The following is a 16,295-nucleotide window of genomic DNA, read 5'->3' as shown; positions in this document are numbered from 1 at the left end:
CTGCCTCTGGAATGCTAGGGTTAAAGGCGTGTGCTACCACTGCATATCTTCATATTTAATATTGTGGCTGTTCTGTCCCTGACCCCAGATAAGTTTATTAGCGTGCACAATATTTTGGGGAACCCAATACCACCACATTACACTGTTTACAATTGTACATCATACAATGTATAACAGAGAATGCAGCACTGGGGTAATGAATTAAGAGTGACATTTTTAAAATGGCGTTTCAGCCAGGTAGATGGTTCAATGGGTGAAAGCTCTTGCTATGTAAGCCTAACTGCCTGAATTTGATCCCAGTGTGCCACATGCAATGCATTGATAATTCCAGCATTTTTACAATAAAGTAGGAGTCAGAGACAGGAAAAGCTAGATCCTGAAGTCCAACTAGCTTAGAAAAAGCAATACAACAGTAGAAGAGAGATTGTGTCTCAAACTAAGGGGGGGGAGGAAAGAACTGAGCAGAAACCTTACTGTGATACACACACACACACACACACACACACACACACACACACACACACACGTTTGTTTGTTTCTTTACCCAAGTTTTATTTGAGAAAAGAACTGCTAACACAGATACTTTTTCAAACAAAGATGAAAGTTTAGCCAAGTAGAATTCTGATGCTCTGTTGGGGATTTGAATGAGGAATATCACATATAGGTTCCTATGTTTGAGTACCAGTTGTTGGTGCTGTTTGGGAAGATTACAGAACCTTTGGGAGGTAGGGGCTTGCTGGAGGAGGTACATTACAGGGGCGGGGAGCTTGAGATTTTATAACCCGGTCCAATTTTCTGCTGTTTTTCTGCTTCCCGAGTGTGGATACAATAGCTGGCTTTCTGTTCCTGCCACGGTGGCCCCACCTTTGCCTTCCTGCCATGGTAGGCTACATCCCCTCTAGAAGTATAAGCCCAAAACTCTTTCAATCCTAAACTGCTTTTGTCAGGTTATTTTGTCACAGTAACAGAAAAGTAACTAAGACGTGCTTCCGTGATAAAGTATTTACTTTTTTGGTGCCTTTATTGTAAAGTTACATGCAATGTATAGATTGCACTCACATATTATTATTGAGAATGCTGGTTCATTTTCATGAGATGTACAATCAGAGAGCCTGCTTTGGAATTCATTCTTAAATCCTACCATTTTGAGAATAAAGTTAAGGCCATGATTTTTACTTCTGGGAACCATTTGCAATGTACATAAAAATGATTTATATTATTTCTTATTGAAATGTTTGCTCAAACATTTCTTTACTAGAAGTGAGAAAAATGGTTCATATAGATATGTCACTCATTATGAATGTTCCTTCTTAGAAATAGCATCAGTATTTAGATGGGCTGTAATGTAAATGAAACACCATTGAGCTTCAAGCCATTCATCAAAGGTAAACTGAGGCAAAGAATGTTCAAATATGTGTGGAACACTGCACATGGTCCCTCACATGGCAGGCTTAACACTTCAACCTTTAGAAAGGATGCTTGAGCTGGGCTATGGTGATACACGCCTTTAATCCCAACATTCAAGAGCCAGAGCCAGATGGATCTCTGAGTTCAAGGCCAGCCTGGTCTACAAAATGAGTTCCAGAACAGCAGGACTATTTACACAGAGAACCCCTGTCTCAAGAAAAAAAAAATGCTTGAAGGTCAGCTGTTGGCTGATATCTTGAAACTCGGATTTCTGGAAGGTTTCCATTCCCAAAGAGAGGTTGGCTCACTGTACCTAAACAGTATAAATAATATGGTTTGTGTGAAATACCTGCTTTCTGGGAGTCCAGAATCCAGATACATACTACAGGTACCTACACCACACTGCAGCCCCCAATATAAACTTTAGGCAGACTGCTTGTCACACCTATAGTCATATCCCATGGAACTGCATTGAAGGACTTTTGAAAACGTGTGCCTTGTTTTTTAAGGCTTCACTCCATGGATCTTTTCCTTTTGCCACATTTTCTCCACATTCTTTTACTGTTAAACATATTAGCTGGGAAAGAGTTTAGAGTCCCACAAGTCCTCTTATGAATCTGAACACCAGGATGGTCATGGGGACTCTTAGCATATTCCCTTCAGTGGACCTGCTTCCAATATTGTATCTTGCACTCAGAGAACTGGAAGCTTCTCCCCCACAAAAACACCCTGAAAATTCTAAGAGTAAAATGGACTTCAAATGACAGAAAGAAATAAAAGAAAAATTAAAAACAAAAAATAAAAGAAATAAAGAAAAATTAAAAACAAAAAAAAATATAGTACTTTTTTACCAGACAGGGTTTCTCTGTGTATCCATGGCTGTCCTGGAACTAGCTTTGTAGGCCAGGTTGGCCTCGAACTCAGAGATCCACCTGCCTCTGCATCTACCTCCCCAAGTGCTAGGATTAAAGGCATAAGCTACCATTGCCCAGCAAAATATAGTATCTTTAAGGGCACAGAAAATATTCTACCCCTAAAATAAACACAAGATGCTATAAAAAAAAAAAAAAGCAACCACAAAATATAAAAGAGTTCTACAAATTAAGACTACAATGATAAAAATGAAAATATTTTTTTTTGTTTTGTTTTTGTTTTGTTTTATCGAGACAGGGTTTCTCTGTGTAGCTTTGCGCCTTTCCTGGAACTCACTTGGTAGCCCAGGCTGGCCTCGAACTCACAGAGATCCGCCTGGCTCTGCCTCCCGAGTGCTGGGATTAAAGGCGTGCGCCGCCGCCACCACCACCCGGCCAAAATGAAAATATTACAAGGACAATGATAGCATTTTTAAAAATAGCCTGGAGAATCTGGAAAACAATAAATATTAAGAGATAAAAAACTGGAAGAATAAAAAATTTTAAATATTGATCCAATAGGTCAAAAATTCAACTTAAAAATAACAGGCCAGAATAAATGGAAAGGCAGATATTATATGGATGTCAATTTTAGCAAAGTACAGGAAAAAACAATGTTCTAGTTTGCTATCCAGTCTATGATAAAACACAGAGCAAAACCAACATGGTGAGGAAAGGGCTTATTTCTTCCCAGTGCATCAAGTTGACAATCAAACTAACTAGGAAAAAGGGGATCTCAGAGTTGAAAGGATACCATCAAGCACAGAGCACAGTGAATAAAACAAAACAAAACATATCGTGACTTCATACTTAGCCGGGCGGTGGTGGCGCACGCCTTTAATCCCAGCACTCGGGAGGCAGAGCCAGGCGGATCTCTGTGAGTTCGAGGCCAGCCTGGGCTACCAAGTGAGCTCCAGGAAAGGCGCAAAGCTACACAGAGAAACCCTGTCTCGAAAACCCCCCCCCCAAAAAAAAAAAAAAATTCTAGTTCGTGACTTCATACTTACACAATTTTATAAACCCAAAAAGAAGATACTAAATACTTGTTGAAAAGGAAATACAACCCATTGATAAAGGAACAAAACCCACAAATATCAGATTTTTAAACAGCAATATCAACAGCAGACACAGTGGAATTAAATCTTAAACATTCTGAAGAAAATCTAGACTTGGGTTCAACCAAACCATAATTCAAGTATAAAGATAGAATAAAAAACATTTTTAAAAGTTGTGGAGATAGGAAAAGGGAACCTCAGTTGAAGAATTGCCTCTATCAGATGGTCTGTGGGGTATTTTTTTATTGCTGATTTATGTAGGAGAGCTGAGTCAACTACCAATGGTTCCATCTCTAGCCAGGTGGGTCTGGGCTGTATAAGAAAGTATCTACAGGCGGCGGCGGCGGCGGCGGCGGCGGCGCACGCCTTTAATTCCAGTACTTGGGAGGCAGAGCCAGGTAGATCTTTGTGAGTTCGAGGCCAGCCTGGTCTACAGAGCGAGATACAGGAAAGGCGCAAAGCTACACAGAGAAACCCTGTCTCGAAAAACCAAAGGGGGAAAAAAAAAAGAAAGAATCAAAGAGAGAGAGGAAGGAAGGAAGGAAGGAAAGGAAGGAAGGAAGGAAGGAAGGAAGGAAGGAAGGAAGGAAGGAAGGAAAGGAAAGAAAGAAAGAAAGAAAGAAAGAATCAAAGAGAGAGAGGAAGGAAGGAAAGGAAGGAAGAAAGAAAGAAAGAAAGAAAGAAAGGAAAGAAAGAAAAAGAAAGAAAGAAAGAAAAAAAAAAAAAAAAAAAAAAAAAAAAAAAAAAAAAAAAAAAAAAAAGAAAGAAAGAAAGAAAGAAAGAAAGAAAGAAAGAAAGAAAGAAAGAAAGGAAGAAAGGAAGAAAGAAAGAAAGAAAGAAAAAAAGAAAGAAAGAAAGAGACAGAGAAAGTATCTGAAGATGGGACTGGAAGTACGCCAGTAAGTTGCATTCCTCTTGTCTCTGCTTCATCTCCTGCCTTGAGATCCTACCTTGGCCTTCTTTAAAGATGGACTGTAACTTGTAAACTGAAAATGACTTGCTATGCGTCTTAGTTAGGTTTCTATTGCTGTGAAGAGACACCATGACCACGGCAACTCTTACAAAGAAAACATTTAATTGTGGTGGCTTGCTTACAGTTTCAGAGGTTCAGTTCATTATTACTATGGCAGGGAGTATGGTGACATGGTGCTGGAGAGGTAGCTGAGAGTCCTACATCTTGCAGGCAACAGAAACTGGTCTAAGTGTCACACTAAGAGAAGCTTGAGCAAAAGAGACCTCAAAGCTCACCCCCAAGCAGTGACACACTTTCTCCAACAAGGCCATACCTACTCCAACAAAGCCATACCTCCTAATAGTGCTACTCCCTATGAGATTATGGGGCTCAATTAAATTCAAACTAGTACACTAAGCAAACATGAGGAACTGAATTTTATTCTCCAGAATCCTGTTGGGGAATATTATTTTAAGTTGTGTTACTTTTGTTTATGTTGCATTTGTTAAACTCTGAAGCTGTGATACTTTGCCTGGCTAAAACACCTGATGGTCTAATAAAGAACTGAATGACCAATAGCAAGGCAGGAGAAAGGATAGGTAGGGCTGGCAGGCAGGGAGAATATATAGGAGAAATCTGGGAGGAGAGAAGAAGTAGCCAGAGAAAAAGAAAGACTCTAGGGGCTAGCCACCCAGCTACACAACAAATCATGAAGTAAGAGTAAGATTTACAGAAGTGAGAAACCCTGTCTTAAAAAACCATAAAAAAAAAAAAAAAAAAGATTTACAGAAGTAAGAGAACAGAAAAAGTCCAGAGGCAAAAGGTAGGTGAGATAATTTAAGGAAAGCTGGCAAGAAACAAGCTAAGGCCGGGCATTTATAAGTAAGAATAAGCCTCCATGTATGATTTATTTGGGAGCTGAGTGGTGGGCCCACTAAAAGAACAAAAACAAACAACATCATTTTGGCATCCAATGTGAAGCTAGAGTAAAAGAAAACTCAATAACATTTTGGTATACCATTGTGTTGTTTGAATATCCCTAGGGCCTGAGAAAGCTGAAAAGAAAAAGGACATAGCTCCTTTAAGAGTCATTGCTGTTTAGCCAGCAGGGGGGCATGGCTAAATAGAAATGGCAAGCTAAGTTAAGACCTATGGGGCAGCAAATACAGGCTTCCACAGCTAGGAAGGTTGAATATAGTCAACTACTTGGTCACCTACATCTGACCTGGCCAAGAGTTTTAGGCTTGACTTTCACAACCTGAGAAGCTGGCTGAACCATCTGAGGAGCTGCATTTGTGGAGGATTCAAGTGTAGCTTAACAGTTTAAAGGTTTGGTCACATGATCAAAAAAGGCTGAAGATGCCAGGCAATGGTGGTACATGTCTTTAATCCCAGCACTTGGGAGGCAGAGCTAGGCAGATCTCTGTGAGTTCGAGGCCAGCCTGGTCTACAGAGCGAGATCCAGGACAGGCACCAAGCTACACAGAGAAACTCTGTCTCGGAAAAAAAACAAAACAAACAAACAAACAAAAGGCTGAAGATATGCAATAAAAGAGGTGGTCCAGATGGAAAAACCTCTAAACAGGTTACAATATGTTTAACAATGTGTGTAGGCTTAAGAAAGAAAGAAAAGGGCATACACAATCATAGAAAGAAATAGTTTAAAAATAATAAAGTCTTTAAAGATAGAAGTAAAATAATAAAGAATAAGTCACATAGAGATGGAAAATACACAGGGTGTCTGGATCCTGTATGTTATTATGTTGATTTTGAATTTTTTGATTGTTGAGAAGCAAAAGGCAGCTGCTAGGAGACACGGGATTGTGAGCAGGACTGCAGGATTGAGACAACCTAGATTCTTTATTGCTATCATAACTTTAAAATGGAAGTCAAAAAATGTATTTGTCAAATGGAAATTAAAAAATGCTTTGGAGTTTTGTTCCCACAGGAGACAAGACGTTGTGGATTCATTCATTGTTAATATGGATCAGGTTTGATCAGGTGAGCCTCCTGGATTTTGACAGGTGATATCTATCAACAAAAATTATAGCTGGTTTTCCAAGAACTTGACCATATCTTAAATTTTCTCAGGGATCCTAAAGATACTTCGTCCACAGACAGCAGGAAGCAGTTTGGAGAACACTATGTCCACATTTCTAAGAGGGGTGTGGGAAGCTTTGATTATTTCGTGGGTTATGGATGTTTGTTGTCATTTAGTAGAATATAGCATACGGATACAAATTTAAAGTTATTTTTGGCTAGGCAGTGGTGGCACACGCCTTTAATCCCAGCACTCAGGAGACAGAGCCAGGTGGATCTCTGTGAGTTCGAGGCCACTTGGTCTACAGCACGAGATACAGGACAGGCACCAAAACTACACAGAGAAACCCTGACTCAGAAAAAAAAAAAGTTATTTTTGTTACACTGTATATATGTTTCTACTCTTGTTTGTACTTATGCAGTTCATTTAAAAATGTAAGGTAAAGTTCTAGTTTTTGAAAACTATTATTCTAAACGATATAGGGCAATCAAGAAACATAGGTCAGTAGTTAGTCATTTATAACAAATTTGTAGGTATGTTAGGTATGTTTTCTAGGTTAAACAGATATATTTTAGATGGATGGTCTTCAAATACTTCAAAGACTTATAGAATATGGCATTTAAAATGTTTTATTAACTTAAAGTTTTTCATGACAATGAGACATATCTGCTCCTGGCAGCACCAATTTACTTCAAAGATGATGGGCAATGAAGAAATTCCTTATGGAGTTTGCTTTCATTGTGGCAAGGTTAGCCACCAGGTAAAGAAACTGTTCTTGCCTTTGACTGCTGACAATGTACTGTGCAGACTGGACATGCAGAACACACAGGAAAAGGACTTCTGAACTTTGCCAAAACAGGGCAGGACAGACTTTCAAAATTCCTGCTTCACAGAAGAGTCAGTCAGATATTCTGCAGGACACACAGGAAAGTGACTACTTTGCCAAAACAAGGTAGGAGTGTCCTTCAAATTTCCTGCTTCACTGAAAAGTTTGCCAGATATTTTGGGCCTGTAGGCTAAAAATGGATGCCCCAATGTGGCAGAGGAACTTTGAGTGACTGACCAGGCAGTCAGATGTCTCTGTCATTTCTAGAGTTTTTGGAAGTTGTTTACAATGCAATTTTTGTTTGTTTGTTTTTCTGAGACAGGGTTTCTCCTCAAGTTTTGGTGCCTGTCCAGGATCTTGCCCTGTAGACCAGGCTGGCCTTGAACTCACAGAGATCCACCTGGCTCTGCCTCCTGAGTGCTGGGATTCAAGGCGTGCACCACCGCCACCTGGCTATAATGCAATTTTTGTTTACTTTAATATTATATCCTTCTGGGACCTTTGATGGAGCTGAAGACTAGATAATTATAGTTGCAGTTTTCCATAGACATGATAGAAAGTAAATTAGGTATAAGATTTTGGATTTACAAAGATAGGATAGATTATGGAATATTTTCTTTAAATTTACCACACACAGATGAATTGGAATTCAGTACATTGTGAATGTAATCCTTATTTGATAATTGTTCTTATTGTATACAGTCTCACTATGTTAAAATTAAAACCTTTCATTTTTGTTTAGAAAAAAATGAGGAAATGTTGGGAAATATTTTTTTAAAGTATGTCACTTTTGTTTATGTGGCATTTGTTTAACTCTGAAGCTGTGATACTTTGCCAGTCTAAAATGCCTGATGGTCTAATAAAGAACTAAATGGCCAATAGCAAGGCAGGAGAAAGGATAGGCAGGGCTGACAGGCAGGGAGAATATATAGAAGGAGAAATCTTGGAGGAAGAAGATAAAAGAAGTGGCCAGAGAAGGAGGAAGACTCCAGGAACTAGCCATCCAGCTACACAACAAGCCATGGAGTAAGAGTAAGATTTAAAGAAGTAAGAGAACAAATAAAGCCCAGAGGCAAAGGTAGATGAGATAATTTAAGTTAAGGAAAGCTGGCAAGAAACAAGCCAAGCTAAGGTCTGGCATTTATAAATAAGAATAAGCCTCCATGTGTGATTTATTTGGGAGCTGGGTGGTGGACCCACTAAAAGAGCAAAGACAACCAACAACATAACCCTTTAAAAAGTAGGTACTATAAGACCTCTGGGGAGACAAGAATAGGCAAATCCCTGGTATATATTGGCAAGCTTATCTAATCAATGAGCCCCAAGTTCTAATGGGAGACCCTGTCTCAGAAAGCAAGGTGAACAGTTCCTGAGAAACAACACAGAAGTCAACTTATGGCCTCTACAAACACATTCACCTGCATACACATGTGCATCCGCACACACCTGCACACATACAAACATTTTTAAGACATACAAGGACTAAGAAAAACCTATCTTTTCTTAGAAAGTAACTGGACTAAATGCTTCACCAAAATTAGTGAACTAGGAATAGTGAGACAGCTCAGTATTTGTCACACAACCCTGACAGTCTGAGATCAGAAGAGAATTGACTCCAAAAGTTATTCTCTGACCTTCATATATGTGTGCACAAATACACACAAAATAATAAATAAATAAACAACAACAAAAACAAACAAATGAGTAAACTAGCCAAACATGATGATACATGCCTTTAATGCCAGCACTCAGGAGGCAGTATCAAGTGGATCTCTGTGAGTTTGAGGCCAGTCTGGACTACAGAGTGAATTCCAGGTCAGCCAGGAAGTCACAGTGAAACCCTGTTTAAAACAAAACAAACAACAACAACAAAACCCCAGAATCTAACAACAAAGGAATCATACCAGGAACAATGACAAGAACAACCCAGGACTCGGGCAATAGAGATAGTTCAGAAGTTAAAAATACTCACTGTCCTTACAGAAAACCAAGCCCAGTTCTCAGCACCAACTCACAGCTCACAATGGTCTGTAACTCCATTCCAGGAGATCTGATGCCCTCTTCTGGCTTCTGCAAACACTGCATGTATGTGGTACATTTATAGGAATGCAGATAAAACACTCATACACATTAAAAAAAAAAAAAAGAAGAAGATGTTTAAGAAGAAAGACACAGCCAGGTGGTGGTGGCGCTCGCCTTTAATCCCAGCACTCGGGAGGCAGAGCCAGGAGGATCTCTATGAGTTCGAGGCCAGCCCAGTCTACAGAGTGAGATCCTGGACAAGCACCAAAACTACACAGAGAAACCCTGTTTCAAAAAACTCCCCCACCTAAATAAATAAATAAATAACACACAGAACTATGGCTATGCTTCAAACCTAGACAACATTATTTTCTAGTCTTTTCATTCAGAATTCTGTTTTGATTTCCTAGAACTCTTGCTCTGATGGTTTCTTTACATACTTCTCTACTGTGCAAATCTATTTTCTTATCTCTTTAAATATATTTGTCTTGAAAGAGCAGACAAGAGTGTAAAGATGGGAGACTCTTTTAAAAAATGAAAACTGACAGTCCTGCATTTTCTGGCCTATTTGATGGCATTAAAACATCTGAAGGGGAAATTCAAAGAATGATGGAAAGTTAAATGAACAAAAGAAGCAGTCACAGTTTATCATTTGACTCTAATGCTAATCATAGTTACCTAGTCATAATAATAGAAAATCTGAATAAGCTTCTCATTTAACCAAACACCGAGTCTCTAGTGGTACTAACATTTCAATGGAGAAAAATTGAAATCTTAATACAACCTATCAGGCTTTCCACCCACTCACCCCTAAAATTGCATATTCCATACGATTAGCATTCCACAATTGAAAGCTGAGCATGTAGCTGTGGGTGAAAGCAAGCTGAAGGCAACTGTAAAAATAATAATGATCCTTCAAAATTGAGTACTGAAAGCATTAGTGTCCTAGTTAGCTTTGGTTGTCAGAGTGACACAGCTTACAGTCATCGGACCGGAGTGCCTCAGCTGAGGAACTGCCTAGATCAGATTGGTCAGTGGGCATGTCTGTGAAGGAATGTCTGGATTATTAATTGATGTAGGAGGGTCCAGCCCACTAAGGGTGGAATCATCCCTAGGCAGGTGGATTATATGAGAAGGCTAACTACTCATGAGCCTTTGAGCAAGATAGAAAGCAAGACAGCCATCATGGTTCCTCCATAGTTCCTGCCCTGAACTCCTGCTCTGACTTTCTTCAATGACCTGGGGTTGTAAGCCAAATGAACACTTTCCTCCCCAAGTTATTTTTGGTCAGAGTGTTTATCATAGGAAGAGTAAGAACTAGAGCAACCAGGTATTTTTAGTTTTTTGTATTTTTGAAATATCTCTTTAATGAAAAATAATACATTACCAAAAATATGAGAGCTCAAACTTACTATTTGGTAAACGAAAGTGTAAATGTTGCATTCCAGTGATTATCCTGACATTTAAAATTATTTTGGATGAGATACAGCATACTCTGTCATTCTACAAATCATAGTACATGTTTTTAAAACATCCAACTTAATATATTCTTTTTTACAAATTTGATTTGTAAAAATTTTATATACATTGGTGTGAGAGTGTTGGATCCCCTGGAGCTGGAGTTACAGACAGTTGTGAACTGCTATGTAGATGCTAGAAACTGAACCCAGGTCTTCTGGAAGAGCCGCCAGTGCTCTTAACCACCGAACCATCTCTTCAGTATTGAAAAAGAGTATCAATATGTAATTCTGGCTGTCCTGGAACTCACTATGTAGACTAGGTTGGCCTTGAACTCACAGAGATCCTCCTGCCTCTGCCTCACAAGTGCTAGAATTAAAGGCATGAGCTGCCACTGCCCAGTGACCTTTTGCATTTTTTTTTTTTTTTTGAGATAGGGTTTCTCTGTGTAGCCCTGGCTGTCCTGAAACTCACTCTGTAGACCAGGCTGGCCTCAAACTCAGAGATCCACCTGCCTCTGCCTCTTGAGTACTGGGATTAAAGGCATGTGCCACCACACCCAGCTAAAAGTTTTAAAAATATATTTAGATTTACTTATTTTATATGTGTCTTTTGTATGAGTGTATGTATTTGTACCATGTGCCTGCCTAGTAACTGCAGAAGCCAGAAAAGAGCATCAGCTCCCCTGGAACTGGAGTTATGGATGGTTTTAAGCTACCATGTGGATGCTGGGAACCAAAATCAAGTCTTCCCCAAGAGCAACAAGTGCCCTGAACTTCTAAGCCATCTCTTCAGTCCTATATTCTTTAAGTCATTCTATTCTCGTAAAACATTACTAAGCTTTCCTGATCACTATAAACCATTCTCAGAAGCAAAGGAAAGAACATACTACATTTTATAACCTCCCTTCCTAAAATATGCTTAATTTAAATAGTAAGACACTAAAAATCTTGACAAGTAGGGACAGCAAAACACGATCTTTAAGCCTATAAGAAAGCTAGTTGAACAGAAAGAAAATATAAATCAAGAGGGGTCTTAGTTATTGTTCTGTTGCTGTGAAGAGACACCATTACCAAAACAACTTTAAAAAGAAAGCATTTAATTGTGGGCTTGCTTATAGTTACAAAGTTAGTCCATTATCATCATGGTGGGCAACAAACAGGCATGGTGCTAGGGCAGCAGATGAAAGCTTTATATCCTGGTCAGCAGGCAGCAGGCACAGATAAAGAGACTGGGCCTTGTGTGGGCTTTTGAAAACTCACAGCCCATTCCCAGTGGCAATACACCTCCAATAAAGCCACATCCTTCTAATCCTTCCTAAACAATCCACCAACTGGAGACTAAGCATGCAAATATGTGAGGCTATGGGGCCATTCCCATTCGAACCACCCGGAGGGAGCACGTCAATTTTGCAAGTAAATTCTGCTACAGCAAGATTGGTTTTGAAAGGGTGCATTCAAAGTACTTAAGTTTTTTCCTACTTACTGAATAAAACTAGTGTTTGTACATTCCAGCTCCCCCCATAAGAACAATAACTGTAGTATTCTACAATCTCCAGTACACACTCATTTTAAAAGCCCATACTACTCTCATCCTTTGAAGACTTCAGATTAAGTTACAGCACAAACAAACAAACAAAAAACCACCTAATGCCAGCAGTGGGCTTCTCTGGTCCTTACTGAATAAGAATAGTCTCTCCTTTTCTTCACTCAAACCAACCCAGGGGCCTGAGAAACGGCAAAACAGACTGAAACAACGTCACCAGAACGTGACTCAAAAAACTGGTGCCAAGGATGACACAACACGAAAGCATCCCTTTCTCCACAATGCCTGTCATTCTCTCCATTTCCAAGAACTCACACAAAACCCTCAAAGTCTGGGAGAGCGCAAGAGGGTACTACAAGTCAGTTGGATTAAGTATGAGCAACGCAGTTCATCACTCCAAGCGTTCATTCAGCCGGCTCCATCCAGAAAATCAAAGGCGATTCCAGCCAGAAGGGCAAACCACAGGAGCCGACGCTTCCCTTTAGTGCCCCCAACGCCCGCATGCAAGAGTGTCCCTTGTGACTCAAGGAACACGCCAGTCGCTGCCCTGATTAGCAGAGCCTCTGCCATGCTGAGCTGAGGGTCAGCTACTCCAGCTACCAGGTGCCTCCCACTTTCCCTCTTAAACACTCTTAGAATTCAACCCTGGGTGAGTGGCAGTGGGGGAAATAACACAAGTGGAAAGACAAAAACCGCCTTTCATGAACTCCCCAAATATTGTGCATGGCTCCTTTGATTTTTCCCATTCAATATATATGTGTGTGTGTGTGTGTGTGTGTGTGTGTGTGTGTGTGTGTGTGTGTGTGTTAAAGTGCTGAGGATGAAATTCAAGGAGCTTTGCGGACTAGGCAAGCGCTCCACCACCGAGATTCCACAGCAAGCCCCCAGAACTTTCTTTGATGACAGAAGCCTGTTACTAACCAAATAAGAAAGCTCGAAAGTTTCTCTTCTCGAGGGGGGAATGTGTCGGTCTTGCATTCGAACGTCTACAGTCTTGACATCAAAAACTATTTTGGGATGAGCCACGGCAAGTTATGCAAGTGTCTTTTCTTTTTTTTTTTTTTAAGAGCAAGCTTTTCAAAGCCGAGCTCATCCCAGCCATCTCGCTGCACCGACGCTGCACGGCCACCCCTCCACCCGTGCTCTCGACCCCACCTCCCTTCCTCTGTCATGTGCGCGACTTCTTCACAGAACCAAGGGCTTCGCGCTAAGCCGGTCCGGACTGGCCAGGGAGTGTGGCCGCGCCGGGGGCCAAGGGCCGGTGCAGCACAGCGGGTGGCGTCGCCAAGGGCGCAGGCCTTGACGTCCCGAGCTTTTAACTGACGGACAGCCACCTCCCACACACCCAGCGCTCGGCGCTGCAGCCAAGGAGTGACTGACAGTTACAGGGGACCCGGCGGCCCGTCCCCTGAAGCCCTAGCGCAGGCGACTAGGGGCACCGGGGACAAGGGGAGCGCTCACCGCCTCAGGGAGTCCGACACCTGCAGCGCCCCGGCGGCCCCGGACGAGGGGCTCGGCGTCGCTGCTGGAACGCCGGCCCCGGGCATCTCAGTCAGCGCAGTTCCCAGCGCCTCCCTCACCTCCCTCGCCTCGGCCGCGTCCTCGGGCGTTGAGCTCCGGGCAGGGGTCCGCCTACCAACAAGGCAGCCAATGGGCACCGAGCGCGGGAAGCCTGGGGCGGGGCCTGGCCGGCGGGTCTCCCAAGTCGCCCAGGGCTCAGGAGCGCCGCACGGAATTTCAGGCTGGAGCTGACTAGCAGAGAAAGAAGATCTGTATTAAGAGACAGCCTCCCTGACCTGGAGGGCGCTTTCCTTTTTCGACAAATAGGTCTTGACTGCGTGATGGTTCACACTGGGCAGGATCTAGAATCACCCAGGAGACCAACCTCTGGGCACATCTGGGAGGGAGTTTCTAGACTAGGTAAGTGGAGGGGATGCGACCCATCCTGACTGTGGGCAGCAGTGTCCCAAGGGCCCGGGGTCCTGGACTGAAAAAGGAGAAATGGAACCCAACACTAGCTTTCATGGCTCTGCTTCCCGAGAGAGGGTGAAATGTGACCTCATGCTCTGGATGCCTTGACCTCCACCATGACCTTCAAACTGTGAATCAAAATAAGTTCCTCCATAACTTGGTTTTGTCGGGCATTTATTATTTTTAAAAGATGTATTTGTTTTTCTATGTGTGAGTGTTTGCTTGCATGTACGTGCCCGCAATCATGTCTTTATGTAGTATGCCAACTTTCTGTCTGCTCATTGCTTTGGTTTATTTTTCTTTTTTAGTTCGGTATGGCTGAAGATTGTAAATGTCCCCTGGCTTCCAGCAGGTGACATTAGGAACTTTCCATCACAGTGCCCTCTCGTGACAACCCCACCCTCCAAAGGTATACTGGCACTGCTTCGGCCATGACTGCCTTTCTCACCACAGAGCCTAAGGCCACCAGAGCAAGTGAACATGAATTGAAGTTCTGTCATGAACCAAATAAACCTTCCCCTCTTTGTCTCCGGAAAAAGAGATCTAACACAAACATACACAAATCAATATATGAGGGTGTCTGATTCATCACATCTTTTAATCTTTTAATGAAATTTATCTACTTGTGTGTGTTTCCACACACACATGCACATGTGCACAGGTACCACAGCATTTGTGTAGAGATCAACTTGCTGGGGTCAGTTTTTACCTTCCACCATGCTGAACTCAGGTTGTGAGGCTTGGTAGCAGGTGCCTTTTCCCACCTAGGCATCTCACCGGTCCACATATCTTTGGGTGTTTATTATTTAGTTTTATTTTTGTGGGAGGGTACACACGTGTGTGGATTCTTGTGTATGTGCATGCAGATGTGTGGAGGCTCGATGTCAACCTTGGGTATCATCCCTCTGAAACCGACCACCTAATTTTTGAACCAAGTTCTCTCACCAGACCTGGAGCTTGCTGATTCAGCTAGCCTGGCTGCCCAGCAAGCTCCAGAGATCCTCCTGTCTCTGCCCGCCCCCCAGCACTAGGATTACAAGTCTGAGCCACCATGTCATCCATGGGTGCTCTGGATCAAATTCGGGTCTTTTTGATCCAGGTCCTCCTGTTCACATGGCAAGCATTTTACCGTGAGCTGTCCCAGCCCACAATGGATCTCTTTATGTAGTATAATATCTGTATAATAAACTTGTCTGTCTGCTCATGCTTATTACTTTGCTTATTTTTCTTTTTAGTTGGCCTTTTAAAAATTGTAGATTTATATACATACATATATATGTAAAAATTAGGTCATTGCGAATAAATTACCTATCTTTTACCCATCTTATTTTTTGGCTTAATTTACTATATTTTGGCAAATGACTGTTTTCATTTTCACCTACTCATACTAATTGATTTTATAATGTTTTTAGAGTTTTTTTGTTTTTAACTTTTCTTAGAAAGTCTGTCATGCTTATTTAAAAAAAAATAGGACACAAAGATCTGGGAGGAGTTAGGAGAAGTTTGAAGTGAATATGATCAAAATACATTCGATGCATGTATGAAATTCTCAATGAATTAATTATAATATTATTTTTTTAAAGTCTAGCACTACTCTCAAGATTCAGAAAAAGTATCCTGTGGTTAATGCCCCAATAATCAATAGTACATATTACCTGTAATAGAAATAATAAGTGACAGGGCAAAGAAATAAACAGAGCAAAGGATATGAACGGATAATCCTCTAGAGAAGATATACAAATGCCAATAAGCACATAAAATATGCTTAACATTAGTAGCTGCTAATGGTTTGGGTATGATATGTGCCCTATAGGTCCTCAAGTATTTCAGAGATGGGGAGATTGGAGAAGTGTTTGACCCGTGAGGGCCTGCCTTCATCAATAGACATAAAGCACTGCCAGATTCACAGGCTGACCAATCAGGAAGTGGTAGAACGGTGTAAGTGGGTACCTAGTTAGAAGCACTGGGTTCCTGAGGATGTTCTAGAAAGCTGTCTTTCCCTAAGCCCTTCCTACCTCTTTTCTGCCTCCCAGCCACATGAGGTGAAGAATCCCCTGCTGCTGTGGTGTGCTGCCCCAGCACATGAAGTCCAGGAACCATGGACTGA

General features: G+C 41.5%; 1 protein-coding gene across 1 annotated transcript in view; it reads right to left on the bottom strand.

Annotated features, from left to right (window-relative positions):
* The window catches only part of Znf638 (zinc finger protein 638), a 116,757-nt gene extending 102,979 nt beyond the window's left edge, over positions 1–13,778 (bottom strand). The window contains exon 1 of the mRNA XM_028860329.2: positions 13,679–13,778. Coding sequence (XP_028716162.1) covers positions 13,679–13,764 — 86 coding nt within the window. The 5' untranslated portion in view covers positions 13,765–13,778. The remainder of the gene's footprint in view (positions 1–13,678) is intronic.
* Positions 13,779–16,295: the final 2,517 nt, after the last annotated feature.

This window comes from Peromyscus leucopus, chromosome 3 (genome assembly GCF_004664715.2).
Source record: "Peromyscus leucopus breed LL Stock chromosome 3, UCI_PerLeu_2.1, whole genome shotgun sequence".
Taxonomy (NCBI): domain Eukaryota; kingdom Metazoa; phylum Chordata; class Mammalia; order Rodentia; family Cricetidae; genus Peromyscus; species Peromyscus leucopus.
The sequence above is the reverse complement of the archived record's forward strand: the minus strand, read 5'-3'. Positions and strand labels throughout refer to the sequence as shown.